At 44.2% G+C, this 19,406-nt stretch overlaps 1 protein-coding gene across 1 annotated transcript in view; it reads left to right on the top strand.

The window, feature by feature from the left end:
• DSCAM (DS cell adhesion molecule) overlaps positions 1-19,406 on the top strand; it is a 620,508-nt gene that overhangs the window by 340,917 nt on the left and 260,185 nt on the right. The window contains exons 7-8 of the mRNA XM_019557111.1: positions 1,720-2,016; positions 2,810-3,085. Coding sequence (XP_019412656.1) covers positions 1,720-2,016; positions 2,810-3,085 — 573 coding nt within the window. The remainder of the gene's footprint in view (positions 1-1,719; positions 2,017-2,809; positions 3,086-19,406) is intronic.

Genomic DNA, 19,406 nt, shown 5'->3' with positions numbered 1-19,406 from the left:
TGTCCTCTTTCACACGGTACCCCTGATGTATCCAACTCTGTGCTCCTTGCACTAAAGCCTTAGGGGGTGCGCATGGCTCCTACCACCCCTATACCATGCCCCAAGCCTCACAGATGTATTGGACGTTGTTTGGTCAATCCTATCTGCTCCCTCGTGGGTGTCCCCTGGCTCCTCTCATAATTGCCCACACCCTCATGGGTTCCCTGGGCTCCTCTCATAATTGCCCACACCCTCACGGGTTCCCTGGGCTCCTCTCATAATTGCCCACACCCTCATGGGTTCCCTGGGCTCGTCTCAATTGCCCGCACCCTCACGGGTTCCCTGGGCTCATCTCAATTGCCCGCACCCTCACGGGTTCCCTGGGCTCATCTCAATTGCCTGCACCCTCCCACGGATGCTCCCTGGCCTCTCTCGCGGCCATGCCCACACTGGGGCCTCTCACAATTGGGGCTCAGGTGGCTATAGCTGTGCCTGGCCCCTGAATCCCCTCCTTGAGTCTTAAGCGAGCGCCCTGTGGGGTTTCTCACCTGAGCCCACTCTGGGGCCTGCTCTCGCGGCCGCGCCCGCACTGGGGCCTGCTCACAATTGAGGCTCAGGTGGCCATAGCCGTGCCTGGCCCCCAAATCCCCTCTTTGGGTCTAAAAGTTCCTGTGGGGCTCAGGCAGCCTTGGCCTTACCCAGCCCCCCTTCTCACTCTGGGGCTCCTCACTGCTCCCTCTCACTCCAAGGCTCCTGACTGCCCCCTCTCACTCCGGGGCTTGGCCCTCTTCTTTACTTCCAGGGCTCCTCACCGCCCCCCTTCTCGCTTTGGGGTTCCTCACTGCCCCCTCTCACTCCGGGGCTCCTCACCGCCCCTGGCTCTGAGCTGGGGCCAATGTGCCCCAAACAACACTGCACTTTCTCTGGTGCCAGGAACCCCACACTACTGTGGAGCCCCTGTGAGGCCTCCTCTAACCCCTAATAGCCTCCCCCGGTCCTCCGGTCTTATAAAACTACCAACAGAAAACTCAAGTCCTTGGGCTGCAACAGAAACGCTAAGCCAACTGGCTAACCATCCTTCAGAATCCCTACCAGGGCTTCCTCCACCTGGTATCCTAAAACAGAAGCTGCTCAGGCCATCAGGCTTCTCTACTCTGCTTACTCCAGCAGAGCTCCTTCTTCCTTGGCTGCTAGTGGGGAACTGCCTTTCTAGCCTCAGCCTGGATCACCTTTATATAGGTCAGGCCCTGCCCCCTTCCGGTCAGCTGACCAACTGCAGTTGCCCCGGCAACCGGCACCTGTTCCTCTTTATAGGAGCAAGGCACTGAAGTGCCCTGCGACAGTGCCATAATAAACTCTTGTGCAAACAGCATGAGAGTCTATCATGTCAACTTAATGGCACATGTAGCCGCACCCCTTGGCTATGAGTTGAAAATGGCTGGATTGCCTTTTCCCAGGGACATGGGACTTACTACTGTAGAAGACAGTGGTCCATGGCCTGCAGCAGAGGCCATTATTATATGATTCAGAAGGCACGGTATGAACTCAACAGTAAGCATTTGGTAGAGAATCTGTCCACAAGGAAAGGTTCCTTATCCTCATTAATTAGAGTTTGTCTCATGTCCTGAAGCCTGAGGGTTTTTATTCCTTTCAAATCTCTTGTTTTATGTGCTCATCAAAGGTAGAAAGAAGGTTTGTTATGCCTGGCTATTATTCTCTTGCTTTCCTTTTCCTCTACAGATGGAACACCTAAGATCATTTCTGCCTTCAGCGAGAAGGTGGTGAGCCCAGGAGAACCTGTCTCCCTTATGTGCAATGTGAAGGGGACCCCTCTACCTACAATCACCTGGACTCTAGATGAAGATCCCATAATCAAAGATGGCAGTCATCGTATCAGCCAGATTATCACCTCTGAGGGGAATGTGGTCAGCTACCTGAATATTTCTAACACTCAGGTCCGAGATGGCGGAGTTTATCGCTGTACTGCCAACAACTCTGCTGGAGTCGTCCTGTACCAGGCTCGAATAAACGTAAGAGGTGCTTGTCAAATCAGCTCCTCAAAAAAAACACACATAACTCATTGTAGTGGAGAAGAAGATTGTTGCATGCATTGAGCTGAGTCTTGGAATGCCAAAACTAACTTACTGGTTTCTTTTTTCTCTCCATCTTCCTCCCTACCCAAAACCCATCTAGAAACTTTATGGTATGGTTAGAAGTTGGAAGCTCTCTTTTGCCTTGTTTCTATACAATCTCTCTTCTTATACTTAGCAATTTAGATATATGTTTTCCTCTTTTAGTTTTTGCTATGCATGTGTTCCTCATCTTCCTCTGCTCTTTTACTTGTCCAACATTCATCATCATTATTCATATTTACAGTACCTTAGCTTGCATTTGTAATTCTACATGGCATAATATCCATCCTCATGATACTATAATTTACCTGTGTCAAAATAAATGCTAACTTTGTTGGTGTTCTCATGTGTAACAGGATTCCAGCTTAGCATAAATTTTAGTATTTGAAATTATGTAATCATTCCTCAGCCTTTAATTAGTAATGTAGTAAAGATTTTATCAGACAGTTATTAAATACTACAAACATACCACTGTCCTAGTCATGTATGGTGTAAGGTGAGAAAAACTAGAGCATGTAAAGACTAAGCAGCCTTCTTAAATGGCTCTTAAAAGTAAAGCTATCAAGTGTTAAGAAGAAATGTTATACAGGCTACATCTGTAAATGTTGTTAACATTTGTATATTCAGAAAAAAAGGAATATTTTCCCTAGCAAATGTGCCCTTAAATTATTTTCAAGAGTGTCTTTGTACCTTTATAGGGCCAGCAAGCATTCGACCAATGAAAAACATCACAGCAATAGCGGGACGGGATACCTACATTCATTGTCGTGTGATTGGCTACCCATATTACTCCATCAAATGGTACAAGAATTCTAAATTGCTTCCTTTTAACCACCGCCAAGTAGCATTTGAAAATAATGGAACGCTGAAACTATCAAATGTGCAGAAGGAAGTGGATGAAGGGGAATATACATGCAATGTTTTGGTTCAACCTCAGCTGTCCACCAGCCAGAGTGTACATGTCACTGTAAAAGGTAATGTGAACAGTGTGAGTTAAACCCTAAACTAGTAGGTTGTTATCAGTACATGAGTCCGCATGCACATATCTTCACTAGTGATTAGAAAATGAATCATAGGACAATTAAAACAAATGCTTTTTTAATGACTGCATGCATAATTATCATATATGCATAGCATATTGTACCACACTTTGTCTTGAGATTGCATTGACTCCATTGGGAGTTCCCATAGGTTATGTTTGTGCACCATGAGTTAACCCAGCGGGAGCAGGCTATATAGGAGGATGCTTTTGGCGCTTGTTAAGATTCAGGTGCATGGAAATGTCATCCTCTGTTTTGCCTAAGGAGATTCAGTGGCTGATGGGTATGTTTGTCTAACATTGATTGGTCATTGTCTGTCTTCAATATGACTTAATTTCCAGGATTTCGAGTAAGTTACTTTCAATATTTAGGCAAATGCAATGAGTTTTTAAAAATATGACTTTTATCTTCTTTCTGCTATTCTTCATTAAACAGTAAATAGATACAGGAGCTAAACTCTCTACACATTTTTTCAATTAGTCTCCTGAATGGCTACATGTATTCACAGCACAGCTCTGATGCTGGGAAAGCCCAGGCTCTCACTCCAGCCCCTGGGCTGTGATATTCCCACCCACCCCAACCATGGCTAGGGTATTTTTAGCCCCTTCACTGCCAGCCCCCATTCCATGAACCTGGCAACCCCACCCCCAGACCTGCCAGTGCTACTCCCCCCTGCCAACCACCCACAGGCCCACCAGGTAGAAACTTTGTTTGACACTGGAAAACATATAATGTGGACCACCTGGAATATAGGAGATCAGGTATCCTAAAATATAACAGAATGGTGTTATCTTGTATCAATGTATAAATTAGGGCTTTGCGAAGGTTCGCTAGCCAATTCGATTTGGAGATTTGGCCCAATTCGGCAGCCAAATCTCTGAATCCAAACAGAATCAGAAATCTCCAAATTGATTCATAAAAGATTTGGAGCAGCTTCAGAAATTCGGCCATAGAATAAACAGGCAGCAGTCCTAACCACACTGGACACAGCTTCCTTCAGCTGGTAAGTCTGTTGTGGTGGGTGGAGCAGGGAGGGAAGGGGTGTGTTGGAGGGCTGATCATTGCCCCCACACCAAAGGAGGGATTGGACCTGGGGCTGGGGCTGGGGCAAGCTGCCCAGATGAGGCAAGGGGGTGTAGGACTCAGGGAGCGGGATGGGGGGGCACAGGATGTGGGTACAACAGTGCTCGGAGTGGGGGCTATGCCCTACTGCCACTTGCCCAGCCAGAGTGGATGGGTGGGGGCACCAGGCAGGAGTAGCTCACTGCAGGCATGAGGGGGCAAGCAGCAGCTCTGCTCCCAGTGTTGCTGTGCCCGTACCCCGCACCCCCCACCCCAGCTGGGCAAGCGGAGGCAGCGCCTGCATCCCACGCTCCATTCCCCTGGCTGGGCAAGCGGCAGGCTATGCCCTGCTGCTGCTTGGCCAGCCAGGGCAGGAGGGGGGTGCAATGCAGGCATGGTTCACTCCAGGTAGAAGGGAGCAAGTGGCAGCAGGGCATAGCCCCCACTCCCAGCGCTGCTGTACCCTTATCCCATGCCACCATGCCCCTTCCCTCCACCCATCACAACAGACTTACTAGCTGGAGGCAGCTGTGTCCAGCATGGTGAGGACTGCTGGCTGCTTAGTTTATGGCCAAATCTCTGAAGCAGTGCTGAATCTTTGGATTCGATTTGGCCAAATCGAATCAGGTCAGTGATTCGAATATCCAGATCAAATTATTGTCCCTCCAAATTGGCTGAATCCAAATCCAAAGTGAATACTTGCCACTTCACAGAGGCCTAGTTTAGATCCCGTATTATCAGTTCAGTTAATCACAGTCATTGAGTTGGTACCTATTTATCTACATGGGAAAGAAGAAGGACGGTTTTAAAACTAAAGCAGAGGACGAAGTATCACATGACATATTTTTCTCTGGTCTGCTACTAACTGCTACTGCCTGGTAGCCAGCCATTCCAGTGTGGTTCAGTGTGGAAGGTCTTCAATTAATGAGTGATTATTCAGTATTTTGTTTCATTGTCATTGTTCAATTTGTGGCCTCAGGCCTTATTTACTGCATGTTTCATATCTTGCTCTGAAGAAAGAATGTTAATTTCTTCATGGGCTTCCTTTGTAGTAGAACTGTAGTGGTATTAGAGCTGTGATGGTCCAGTCAGTATACGTGAAGCAAGATTTGCTTACTATTTTCTTTTATTGGACCAACTGTATGCTTGGGAGAGATATTGCTCAAACTTTGATTACAAAATGCCCTTTCTCTAATCTGGAAAATAAACCAACACTGCCTAAGCTAAACACCATGAAGAATACTTAATTTGTTTAATCCAATTTTGCAAATGTATAAAGATGCTTCCTTAAAATGGGAAGAGGGCAGTGAACTGTGGAGCAAAGTTATGAGAAATAGTTACAGACCAAGTAAAAACAATTAAAATAGACAAACCTAATTACATAAAAGAGTATTCAGAATGGAAGGGAGTTGTTAGCTTTGAAGCACAGAGAAGTTGTCAGAGTGATGAGTCATAAAACCATGTCTCCCTCTAAATCTAAGGTTTTTAGTGTCCAATAAAGTTAGGTTTTAGTATTCCGAGGATCAACTTTTGAAGGTATTGTGCAGGTTTTCCTTGAGAGTGAGGACTGTGAGATCAGAGATGGATTGTTTGTTCTCCTAAAAGTGTTCTCTGAGTGGTGAAAGAATTTTTCTGTCCTTTATCATTTTTCTGGAAGAGTTCATTCTGGAGTATAATAGTTGTTACTTGTACCCACATGCTATTCATGACAGCATTTGGTGTTACATTTTGTTATACATTTTGTGTAGTAGTCATGGATTTTAATAGTTTTCTTAAGGTGTGTTTCAATAACCGTGGAACGTGTTGTTAGGTTTCACATTTGTTGTTTATTCAATTTTTCTGCAAGCCAAATCCTAGAATCCACAGTCAGGTACCCAGAAAAAGACAACACGCATGATCATGTCTACACCACTGTGGTGGCATGTCTCAAGTATGCTCTGTCTACCCACTCCCACACACACTCCAAAACTAGAGATACACTTTGCAGCAGTGATTGAGTGGGGCATCCACCGAGGAATTTTCAAGCCAGGCATGCTGGGGATGAAGCTTAGAAGCACCATAAATGACATCAGTGAAAAATGTGGTTTAAATGGCTTATATACAGCTCTGGCAGGGGCAGAATAAGACTACATTAATCAGGGAACCAGCCTTTCTTTTCCTACAGTCCTCTCCCACATACTCAGCCCCTTTAAAAGTTCCACAACAAATGAAGCACAGATCGTACAGACAGCAGTATTGTTCAGTACATAATCTTGGTTCATCTCCAAAACTAGCAATACATTAGCACACACACATTTGATTAGCAGGGTTGGAGCCATTAGGTCTCCCACACAGACCACTGCCACTTGAGATAATAGAGAAACAGATAGCAAAGCAATAGTAGAAGTCATCCTGTCTTTGGCCCTGTCTTAGAGGGGCATGAGTCAACATGTATTAACAGTGGGCTTCATAAATATTTGATGATGATGAACCTTAACTATCTTGGGTTCCACTGAATATTCTGGAGGGGGTGCCCTCTCACGGACATGGGCCCTGATAGTCATTCTGTCGGACTCTAACCCCTTCTGGTCTGTCTTCTCTAACTAGTCTCTGATCCAGTCTAAGCTCTTGTTCCACCCCTGTTTCTCATTACAGTCCCCTCCATGCCCTCGTCCAGCCACCCCCATTTTCCAATTCTGAAGTTTGTCATCACAAATCCCAATCTTCTAGCTCAGCCAATCCTAGTTATCGCTTTGCTCCAGCCTTCAGTTATACTCCTCCTTGTCCCTCTCCATGTTATCTGTCTGCACTGGCTTCGAGTACCAGTCATCTTCCCTGAAGTTTTTTCTCTCGTCACTGCCCCTCTATTGGCTTCCAAGTCTCTCTGCCCAAACAGTTACAGTTTTCATTTACTCTGCCTTCCCATCAGATCTGTCCAACACTCTGCAACTTTCTTTGCTCTTCCCGACTGTTTCCTGATCCCAGCGGTGTTCCTTGATTTCTTCCCTGCAGTTAGCCTCTGGTCTCAATTTCTAATTCCCCGCTTCTGCATGCCTCCCTGTCCCAATACAGCCTCCCATTCTTAAGGTCAGCTCTTGTACCCTCTAAATTAAAATCTGGGAGCATCCAACCCAGGGAGCATTAATAACAGTAGAGCAGGGGTTAGAAACCTACAGCCTGTGGGCTGGATCCAGCCTGCAGAACCATTGGATTTGACTGATAGATGCGGGGCTTTAGCAGCATTTGGGGAGAGGGGCAGGCAGGAACTGACTTTAGCTGTACTTTCTCCATGCTGCCGTGGAGACTAATGGTGGTTGTGGGTGCTCTCCCTGTTGCTGTTTGGGGGAGAAGTGGTGGCAGCAGTTGGGTCCTACCTCTGACTTAGGATGGGTCATTCCATTCTGCATCTGGAAAAGGTTTCCTATCTCTGCAGTAGAGAGACAGGGTCCCTTCTCTCACTTCTGGTGACTTTCCTGACAATTCACTATAGTAGCCCAGATACACAGTTGCAGGGACAGTCCTGCTCAGCCTTCTGCAAGCAGTCTTTGAAGACATGCCCATACAAAATGGAGTCTTTGGGGGAAGCTGGGGTTTTTTTTGTTTGTTTGGATTTTATTCCTTCCAGAGCACAATAATAATTTGAGTAATCTGATCAGATTTTTTATCGGGATATTTTTTCACTGTGGCAACCCTGGTCAAACTGTGGACCCCATAACAACACTCTGCCCTCCATCCAAATTTGACAACAATGTTGCAGAGATACATTCTCTTCCAAAAGAGCATTAGACTGGTTAACTAACCTTCAGCTGGACATACAATTGTTGCTCCAAGTCAGACATATGAAAAAAGAAGACGACTGGAACAGCAAAGGATCATCCTTGATACTAAAGCCCAACTCCCTGCCAAATGTGTCCGGGAGTTTCTCAAATACTAATAATGATCTTTCCTTTCAGAACACAAGAAAACCTTACTTTCTTTAGATATATTATCAGGAATAGCTAACCACTATGGTGAAAATTTTCCACCTGGCCTAGAAACTTTCAGTCAGGTTAGTGTTGTAAAATTATAAGCAAATGAAGACAGAAACTTATAATGGAATGCACTGGTCATCCATAATGCAGTGATGAGCAAGCCCATCTATAAATTCCTTGCGTATTGTTGAAAAATAATCCTTAAAATGTTTAGAAAAATGTATTAATACTTAAAATGATAAGATTTTAAAAAATAATGACAATCCTTATACAACACATTTAGCAGCACCTTATAAAAAGAACTGGATCAATATCATTATCCCATTTTTAAAACGAACTTCATAATAAGAGTTTTCAAAGCTATAGTAAAAGTCGTCAGTACTTAGTGATTTCTTTTTTCAGTCTCCTAAAATATACTTTTCTGGTAAAGAGAAGGTTGATATTTGCATTTCTGTTACTGGCAATAACTCCAAGAGCAGAGGATGCAGCATCATTAAACATATCCAGAGTTCAAAAGAAATATCCATGATTTTATACAAAGAATTCATTTTTCTGATTAAGAGGACTTCTCATTACCTAATGCTGAAATTACGTAACTTCACCATCTGTAAACCTGATAAAAGAATTGTAACAAGATGTTTCTTCTCTGACGCTAAACACTCTACTGCTTAGGTACTTTGTTCTAGCTATCTGAATAACCCTTCTTTGACTTTCCTGGGGGGGAGTCTCATTTTCTTCAGTAACTAACAGGCTGTCTGCTGTTGATTTGCATTGCAGATCAGCGTATGGTAGGCTGCTTTGGAAACTGAATACTATACAGGCATGAAAGGAAAAAACTTGAATCTTTCAAGGGTTCAGTGGAACTCTCTTCACATTGGCATCAAACAATTTGCTAGTTCTTTCATGCCTGGTTCAATCATAAGCATGTTTTACAGTAAATGGGAGTTTGGTTTCATGCATGTTCATGAGGAAGACTTTGCTCTATACTTCACTAGTAAGACTGGTGTTGCTGAGGCTTGGGGAAAAATAACTTTCGTATTCTACTCGAGAGTAACTGAGCTAAGAAAAAGCATTGAGGCCTGAATAGCTTAAATATATATATTTGCGTGAAAGGATCTTTTGACTTTGTAGTCTGGAGAAAGCTTTATATTAAAATGTCAGCAACTTGATGTATGACAGATAATGCCCATAGGCTTATTTGTCTAACAATATTTGATTGGATGGCTCTATGCTGTTAACTTATTTTGTTGAAGGCAGCGTAGACGTTCACCTTATAGAGTAACTAAATCAGAGATGCATAAGCCTTTGTAAGCAGTGGTTTGCTTCATCAGGTTCTATGAAGGGACCTCAAGAAGCAAAGCTTCTAAAAAGGAAGTAGTGATTAGAATGTAAAGGGTAAGGAAAAGGGAGGGAAAAGGAGGAAGCACTGCTAAAAGACAAGGTGGGTAGGAGAGAGAAAAATGAAGGGACATAGGGTTTATACAAGTTAATTTAGGTAAACATATAGAATCCAGAAACAAAATAAAATAAAATAAAATAAAATAAAATCCCTCTCTATTCTGCTGATATGCTTTAGACCACTTCGGAATTTCTCTGTTTTGGACTGTCTTCCCAGGTTAAAACTGTGTACATCTACATGAGATGCTGACTATGCAGCTGTTACTGTGCAGTCATTTAGTACTTGCATAAACAAGTACTAAATGACTGTATAGTAACCCAAGTTATTGCACAGCAGTGCTGATGAATGTCTTTTTTGTAATGTTGCTGCACTGTAGCCTAATACTACTGCTCAGTAGTGTTGCATCATGCTTTCGGCCACACAGCACTACTGCCCAGTAGTATCAACTAGTGCGCAGGTAGCATCTCATGCAGATCTAGGCACTAAGTCTTAAAATGTGTGTACTAATATTTTTTATTGGAACAACTTTATAGCTGGAAGAAGTGATAAGTGTTCAGGTACCCAATGCACTTCCTTAGATCTTAGAAAGAAGCAAGCTTAGCTTATAAGTTTTGGTTGATCTTAGACTGAAGTTGTTGGAGGCATGCCCATTGCTCATGAAAAGTCCAAATCAAATATTTGTAATACTGTTTTGATGGGGGTTTATATATATATTTTTCAAAGCATCTTTATATTAACAGGCAACCTTGCCTCTAGTCTATTTCTACTATGTTTATAGGAAATAGCTTTTTAGGAGCCTCTTTTAATTATGTATGTGTATGTTAGATATCTAGCTATACAAATATACACACAAACACACACACACAGATATGTGTATGTGTATGTATCTAATATAATAAAAGGCTTAGTCTGTCTGCCTATAACACTTTTGGGTAGCTGCGCATGTGCCGCTGAGAGGGCAGGCAGAGATTAGCTGTGCAGCCTGGGCTTCACGGGCCCAAGTTTGAGCCGATGCCAGGGAAGTTTGTGGCAGCAGCAAACATGCTCTAGCTGCCTAAGCAGCAGAGCTTCCTTATGCCTCCCTGCCTGAGGGCAAAGGTGGGATCACAGTGGTGGTGCTCCCCTGCCACCTGGCCCTGATGCCCCCCAGAACAGTGGCAGGGAGGGGGAGGCAGCAGGCAGGTAGGGAGGGAGGCAGATGTGGGCCAGGCGGATGCAGAACAGTGGGGAAGGAGGGTGGGGTGGGGCAGGGGATGGGGTTGGAGTGGGGCCTAGAATGGAGGGGGAGGGGTGGAGCGAGGCTAGACCTGGAGCAGCGAGGGGTGGATGCAGGGCTTTGGCCCCACCTGACCTGCCCATCATTCTTGACAGGCAATTTGGTAGTATATATATATGTATATAAATATAGAGATTCCTAGGTACTAGGGTTGGAAGGGACCTCAACAGATCATCAAGTCTGACCCCTGCCTAGGCAGGAAAGGGAGCTGGGGTCAAATACCCCAGCCAGATGCCTATCCAGCCTTCTCTTAAACACCCCCTAGGTAGGGGAGAACATCACCTCCCTTGGAAACCCATTTCAAATTTTGGCCACTCTTACCGTGAAGAAGTTTTTCCTGATATCTAGCCTAAATCTGCTCTCTGTCAGTCTGTGACCATTGTTCCTTGTTACCCCAAGAGGCACCCTAATGAACAGAGCCTCTCTGATCCCTTGCTGCTTCCCCCTAATGAATTGGTAGGTGGCCACAAGATCACCTCTCAGCCTTCTCTTGTGGAGGTTGAAGAGATCCAGGTCCCTCAGTCTCTTTTCATAGGGCTTGACCTGTAAGCCCTTGACCATACAAGTGGCCCTCCTCTAGACCTTCTTGAGTCTATCAACTTGAAGTATGTTCTTGAAGTATGGCAGCCAAAACTGGACACAGTACTCCAACTGCAGTCTGACCAATGCCTCATAGAGGAAGTATCATCTCCTTGGATCTATTCGTCATGCACCTGCTGATGCATGATAAAGTGCAGTTAAGCTTTGCTGATGATTTCATCACACTGATGTCTCTTCATCTTGGAGTCCACTATGACGCCGAGATCCCTTTCTGCTTCTGTGCTGCTGAGAGGGCCACTTCCCAACCAGTAGATGTGCTGGATATTTTTGCACCCTAGGTGCAGCACTCTGCACTTGTCCTTGTTGTACTGCACCTACTGTCTACTGCCCACTTTTCTATCCTGTCCTGGTCTGCCTGCAATTGTTCCCTACCATCCGGAGTGTGCACTTCACCCCACATTTTAGTATCATCCACAGACTTGAACAGGGTACACTTCACACCCACATCCAAGTCATTGATGAAGATATTGAAGAGTACAGGTCCAAGGACTGAACTCTGCGGGACCCCATTACCCACATCCTTCCAAGTTGATACTGACCCATCTACTACCACTCTCTGGGTGCAACCATTAAGCCAATTTGCTCCCCACCGGACTGTGTAAACATCTATGTCACAGCCTCTTGATTTATTTATGAGAATGGGATTAGATACTGTATCAAAGGTATTGCTAAAATCCAAGAAAATGACATCCACTTCTACTCCTGTATCTAAGCATTTTGTGATCCTATCATAAAATGAAACCAGATTGGTCAGGCATGATCTACCTGCTACAGCTTCATGGTGGTTGCCCTGCTGCATAATTTTTCCTGCTGGACTCCCGCAATTATGATCCTTCATAATTTTTTCAAAGACCTTTCCAAGGATGGAGGTGAGACTTACTGGCCCATGATTACTGGGATTTTCCTTCCTTCCCTTCTTGAAAATAGGGACCATATTGGCCCTTTTCCTGACCCAAGTGCCACAAATGCTCAAACAGCCATGCCAGTGGTTCTGCTATGACACCAGCTGATTCCCTCAGTACTCTTGGATGAAGCTCATCTGGGGCCTGCTGACTTGAACATATCCATTCCATCCAAGTGACTCTGTACCAAGTCAGCTTTGACAGTCAGTAGGCTGGTGTCCATTTGATGCCCACTGAAAAACCCTTTAGGAGACTTATCTTGAGCCCTGATCAGGAACACTGAGGCAAAAAACTAATTGAATAGCTCAGCCTTGTCCCCCCTGTCTGTTATTAATTACTGCTTCTTGTTTAGTAGGGGTCCTATGCTGCCCTGAACCTTCCTTTTACTCCCTACATACCTAAAAAAGGACTTACAGTTGCCTTTAATTTGTGTTGCCAGCCTGAGCTTTGCAGTTGGTTTGGCCTTTCTAACTGCCTCCCTGCAAGTACAGGCCAAGTAGGTGGTACCTCCTTGGTAGCCTCCCCCTGCTTCCACTGCCTATATGCCTTCTTTGTTGCCTTTAGGCTCCCCTGGATTTCCCTGTTTAGCTAAGGACTTTTTTGGCTCCTTTCCCCCTTTTCCTTCGTACTAGGATCATCACATATATATGTGTATATATATGCACATACACACACACAGACACAACTTGAAATTATTTTTAATATTTGAAAAAATAATCTTATATTAGGAGTTCCTGTATTTATATTGCTTGTGTTCATCATGGAAGTCCAACACTCTTAACTCCATAATAATTCAAGGGCTTGTATTTGAATTTCCTTTGGCCTTTTCCCCTCTTTATTATTTGAAGGCAATTATTAAAATGTTTTGTATCATGGAGTAAATGATTTTTAAATACTGTAAGCATTTCATTACACAAAACTTTAGCTTAAGTCATCCCACTAAAGTCAGTAATGCATGCATATTGTCTATATATGTATGCACATGTACACGCACATGATATAAAATCAGCTTTATAATAATGGAAGAGCTAGTGCAAATGAATTCCATGTGTATAGTCCAAGAACCATGGTAACAGGACATTCTGACCATCAAACTAGCCTCAGAAGTAAGTTCTATAGCCAATGAAAAGGTCAGCAGTCCACTCAAGCATAAAGACCTGTTGGGCCAGTGTGATTAAGGCATATCTATTTATTAGGGCTGTGCAAAGCTTCAGCCGCTGATTTGATTTGGTGGAGTTGCAGCCCAATTCGAGGGGTGAATCTCCTAATTGAATCAGGAGACCCTTTAATCTTTCCAAACTGAATTGGAACCCTCTGAATTGATTCATAGAGATTCAGAAAGATATGATGTTTTGGCCAGAGACACAGCTTTAAATGTTTTTTCTACATGACTCAAGGTACCAGGTGGCTGGTGAACACTGAGATGGTGGGGCAGATGGAACATCCCACAGGAGCACGGGGGGAAGGGGCATGTTCCTCAGTGCGCTTGGCAGCAGACTCAGAAGCACTTCTGGTCCACCTCTGGGTCTACCAGGGGGTGAGCTACGTACCTCAAAGTACCAGGTGGCTCATGAATGCTGAGATGAGTGCCCCCTGCGCACTCAGCAGCAGACCCAGAAGTGGACTGGAAGTATGTCCAGTCTACTTCCAGGTTTACTGCCAAGCATGCGGGGGGGCCCCTGCACTCCTGCGGGATGCTCCATCTATCCCACCATTGCAGCATTCACGAGCTGTGCCTGGTACCTCGAGGTATGTAGAAAAAACAATTAAAGGTGTGTCTGTGGCTGAATTGCTGATTCTCTGAATCAGCATCGAATCTTCATATTCAGATTCAGCTGAATCGAATTAGGACAGTGATCTGAATCAGCAAGCTGAATCACTGTCCCTGATTCGGGACATATTCAAATTGAATACAGCCCGTTTTGCACACCCCTACTGTTTATTTAGCTGAAGACACGCAGGCCAATGATGTGGCTAGAATCATGGCATGCCATGTTTGACTCACAAATGGCCAGCTATGTATTTACAGCTGGATCAACTGAAAAAATCCTTTATCATGACTCTGAAGCAAGTCTCAAACTCTTGCCTTTCCCTCCATGCTCCTTTTGAAGTGATCCAGCGGTCCCTCTTTAAAGCCATCCTATCACTAGCTATCTCATACTAAAATCTGGGGGTTCAGCTCAAGTATGTTAGTTAATCTGAAAATCTTACAGTTTAGCTGTGGAAAGATGCATTTGGGAGTAAATTCAAAAAAATTTACAACTTTACAAAATTACGACTCCTGTACAAAGCATGATAAGATACAAAGGTTGGAAGCTATAGTTAGAGCAACTGTGAGAATAATTACCCAATGGAACAATTCACTTCCTTCACCTGATGACTCCTCTACAGAGTCCAGTTGGTGAAAACATATGGGAGATCGTTTTCACTCCTCAGCTCTGGAATTCACTCCCTCTGCAGTTTCACCAAACCTCAAGACTGGACCTGTTCCAAAAGCACTGTGAGACTATTTGGGCAATCCTTTAGCAAACAAAGGCTAGGCTGAGATACTGTTTAGGGGATCTCTTGTTCATACTAATATTCTAGTTCCTGTGTAAGTTGTTTTGTTCTCTTATCATTTCCTGTTTTGTAAATTATTCTCTTCTTGTATTGTAATCCACACTGAGTCTTTGTTGGAAAGGGAAGCATACAAATACAAAAACACATGCTATGTTTCCACACAAGGGCATAAATTCAGTGATTAAATTACTGGGTGAAATAATGTAACCTGTGTGAGTCTATATGAGCTTTTTTACATCTCTTAACTTCTGACTGTTTGACTTTGCAGCATTTGTAATGGAAGGCTCATTTTGGCGAATAACTGAATAATACTCTTTGATGCAATACACAATACATGTCATCAACTGATATAATGTTAGTAGATGTATAATATGCTTATTTGTTTCCAATTTGGAATAAATACTTTAATGAAAGAGAAAACTTCTTGCAAAGAGTATATTGCAGTAAGGATCAGACAAATAAAAGTCCAGTGCTCCAGGGGCCATGTTGGACTGCACATCTGAAAGAAACAATGCCTGGCTAAGGAAACTTACAACGAGTAGGCTGTGGCAAAAGCCAGGGACAGTTGCAGTCCCTGCATGCTTAGTGCATAAAAGCCAGGTGAACTTAGCTTAGACAGGGATCATTTGGACCTTAAAGATGTCAAATACGTTGATTGTATCAGTCAGTGGATCTAGGCTAGTCTGAGAGAAATTCATCATTCTCCTCTATACCTTGAGAGAGAGAGGATGTCAGAAACCATGTTTACATACACCTCTGCAAGCATTTTCCATATTTGGCACAGGGGTTCAACTTCAGACAAGTCCACCAGGGAACACTTTACAGTCAAACAACACAAGAATGGTCTGAGCTTCAGTGTAGATGCCACGTGGAGAAATGTGGCCAGAAAGAGACTAGTGTTCACAGGGAAGATTGCTAAATAGGCTAGGTAGCGGATGTGTTCTTACAGTCAGTTTCCTCAGTGGTCACTACCAACACACATTCAATGAGGGAAAGAACCTGCTTTGAGCATATAAGAAAAAAAAATCTACAGGCTCTGAAGACCTGTTTGATCAAGTCTAAGCTATTATCAGAGAACTTTTCACTATACCTTTACATTTTAATAATACGTTTTAAAAGTATTCACTGTAATCTAAAGTTATATAAATGTTTCAGTGATTTATGGCCCATTTTACTTTATTTATACATCAGTATAACTAAAGTCATACAAGTGTAAAATGGAAATAACAGGAGTGATGAACTGGACTCAAGTCCCAGATCTAAAAAAGGCCCCTCATCTTAGATGGAGTACAAGGCAAAGGGTAGGTCGTTGCTTCAGCACTGGTGCCAAACCAGGCTCAGATTCAGTCAGAGCCGCAACTGCAGGTGCAGTGGCAGCTGCAGCCATAGCTGCTGCCCCCACTGCCTCTGCTCTGCATCGTATCTGTCCTGCACTGCCTTCCTCTTTCTCTACCTCCTCCCCCCCGACTTGCACTTAATTACAGCTCTGGTCCAACACATGGAGCACATTGTGGCTCCAGGCCCCTGCCCTGGGCCACAGTGGAGTCCGAGCCAGGACCAGAACTGGAGCCAGAGCTGAGGGTAAGGGGCAGTGTGGGGAGGGCACAAGGTGAGGCAAAGTTCAGGGAGAGTCCAGGCACCATAGTAGGAACAGGCAAAAGAGGAAGTAGGTGAGGGGTTAAGGTGAAAGGGGGCACAGGAACCATGGAGGAGGGGAGGAGGGGGAGAAGAGACAGGGGGCCAAGGTAAAGAGGTCAGGCCACTTAGTTCCCATGCTGGCCTGCCTCCCTGCCACTGCTTTCTGTTCCTTCTGCCTTTCAAAAACCAGTGTGTATTATATTCCAGGGTATTATGCATGAGAAAATATGGTATGCCATCGTATTTAAAGTCTTGTTTACTCTCTGTCAGTCCTTGATTAAATCTAGTTTGCCTTTCCAATAGAAAAAGCAGAACCAATTGGCCTTTCTGCTCTGAAATTTGGTATATTTTTTCCGTAAAGCTGTCTCACACTAGGGGAAGAGCTTGCAGTGAAATGTGTTAGCCAACACATTAAGTGTGTGGGCTCCATGTCCCATTTAGCAGATATCTACATTCTTCTAGAAGAAAGGTTATGTCAAAACCTTTTGAATATCTGATTCTAGAAATTTCTCATGCCCATTTAAATTGCAAACTGTATGTTAATAAATGTGAGGGCCTTGTTCTGTTGCCATACAAAAGCAGTTAAAAATATATCTCCTGCAAATGTCTCAGTTGCATTAAGGACATTACAAGTGGCTGAATGCTCCTTCCCATTTCGTGACTTTTGCACTCTGAAGTGAAAAATGAGATTTCATTTCCAATCCCATAAATTCAAAGAAATGCACAAATCACTGTTTTTACTGTATGGCTGATATTTACAATTTGCAAAACTGAACCAAACAGGTCCAATTAATTTGAATGGTGCTAGAGGGGAAGATGTATTACAGAATGTGAGGGAAAACATGACAGTTGCTGCTTTAGCAGCTGGATTAGTCCCTTCACTGTGAAAGAAGCCCCAGAGAGCCACAAATGAATCACATTCTGACATCCTGCACTGAGATATTTGAGCCTTGACATTGCATCAATATATGACAACTGTGCATTGTCACAACTCCTCCCCATCGAGTGACACAGCATTCTAATGATCCTGGAGGTCAGAAGAGTAATGCCAGGAGAGAATCTGGCTCTTTAATATCTTCTTTGTTTCTCATATATGTATATACAGACACACAAATGCATGCCATACAACTCTGCCTTGGCCATTTTAAAGGGATTAACATCACTGCCTTGAATTCAGGTTTTTAATTCAGTACTTAAGCCATAAGAAAGAACAGAACAAAGGAACACACATTACCTACTCCGCCAAGATATCTGTCCCTAGGCTCCATAAAGGAAATGGAGCAAGAATCATAGAAAATGAGGGCTGGAAGGGACCTCAGGAGGTCATCTAGTCCAACCCCCTGCTCAAGGCTGGACTGCCCCCAACTAGATCATCCCAGCCAGGGTTTTGTTGAGCCAGGCCTTAAAAATCTCCAAGGATGGAGCTTCCACCACCTCTCTAGGTAACCACTTTTCTAGTGAGGTTTTTGCTAATATCCAACCTACACTTCCCTTGCTGCAACTTGAACCATTGCTCCTTGTTTTGTCATCTGTCACCACTGAGAACAGTCCAGCTCAACTCCCCTTTGGGTAGTTGAAAGCTGCTATTGATGCCCTTCTTAGTCTTCTGTTCCCTAAATAAGCCCAGTTCCCTCAGCCTGTTCTCAGAAGTCATGTGCCCCAGTCCCCTAGCCATTTTTTGTTGCCCTCTGCTGGATTCTCTTCAATTTGTCCACATCTTTTCTGTAGTGGGGGGGAGGGGGAGGGTGCAAAAGTGAACACAGTACTCCAGATGTGGCCTCACCAGTGCTGAATAGAGAGGAATAATTACTTCCCGTGATCTGCTGGCAACACTCTTACTAATGTAGCCCAGTATGGAGTTAGCCTTCTTGGCAACAAGGGCACACTGTTGGCTCCCCTCCAAGTTATTGTTCACTGTAACCCCCAAGTCCTTCTCTGAAGAGCTGGTGCTTAGTCAGTTGGTCCCAAACCTGTAGCGGTGCGTGAGATTCTTCCATGTTATGTGAAGGACTTTGCACTTGTCCTTGTTGAGTCTCATGAGATTTCTTTTGGCCCAATCCTTTAATTTATCTAGGTCACTCTGAATCTGTCCAGTGAATCTACTACACCCCGTAGTTTTGTGTCATCTGTAAACAGTCTTAGGGTGCAATCCATCCCATCTTCCAGATTTTTAATGGAGATACTGAACAAAACTGGCCCCAGGACTGACCCCCAGGGCACTCCACTTGATACCAGCTGCTAACTAGACCTCAAACCATTGATCACAACCTACTACCCATTGAGGCTGATGATCCACCAGCTTTCTATCTACCTTCTATTCATCCAACCCATACTTCCTCAGTTTGTTTGCAAAAATTCTGTGGGAGACCGTAAGAAAACCTTGCTGAAGTCAAGGTATATCACATCCACTGCTTTCCCCATATCCACAGAACCAGTCATCTTATCAGAGAAGGAAATCATGTTGGTCAGGCATGACTTGCCCTTGGTGAATCCATGCTGACTGTTCCTGAACACTTTTGTCTCCCCCAAGTGATCTCCACCCTAGAGTTCTAAAGGAACTGGCCGAGGTCATTGCAAGTCCCCTGGCACAGCTTTACAAGCACTCGTGGTGCTCTGGTCAGGTACCAGAGGACTGGAAGAGGGCCAACATGGTCCCCATCTTCAAAAAAGGCAGGAAGGAGGACCGGGGAAACTATAGGCAAGTTAGTCTTACCTCGATCCTAGGCAAGCTGTTCAAGAAAATTATGCTGGCACATATCCAGGAGGGGCCAGCAGGGGACTGCATGCTTAGGGGCAACCAACACAGGTTCATCAGTGGAAGGTCCTGTCAGACCAACCTGGTGGCCTTTTACGATCAGATCACCAGATC

Source organism: Crocodylus porosus, unplaced genomic scaffold (assembly GCF_001723895.1).
Source record: "Crocodylus porosus isolate Cpor-Errol unplaced genomic scaffold, CroPor_comp1, whole genome shotgun sequence".
In the NCBI taxonomy this organism is placed as follows: Eukaryota; Metazoa; Chordata; order Crocodylia; family Crocodylidae; genus Crocodylus; species Crocodylus porosus.
This window is presented reverse-complemented; position numbering and strand designations above follow the sequence as displayed.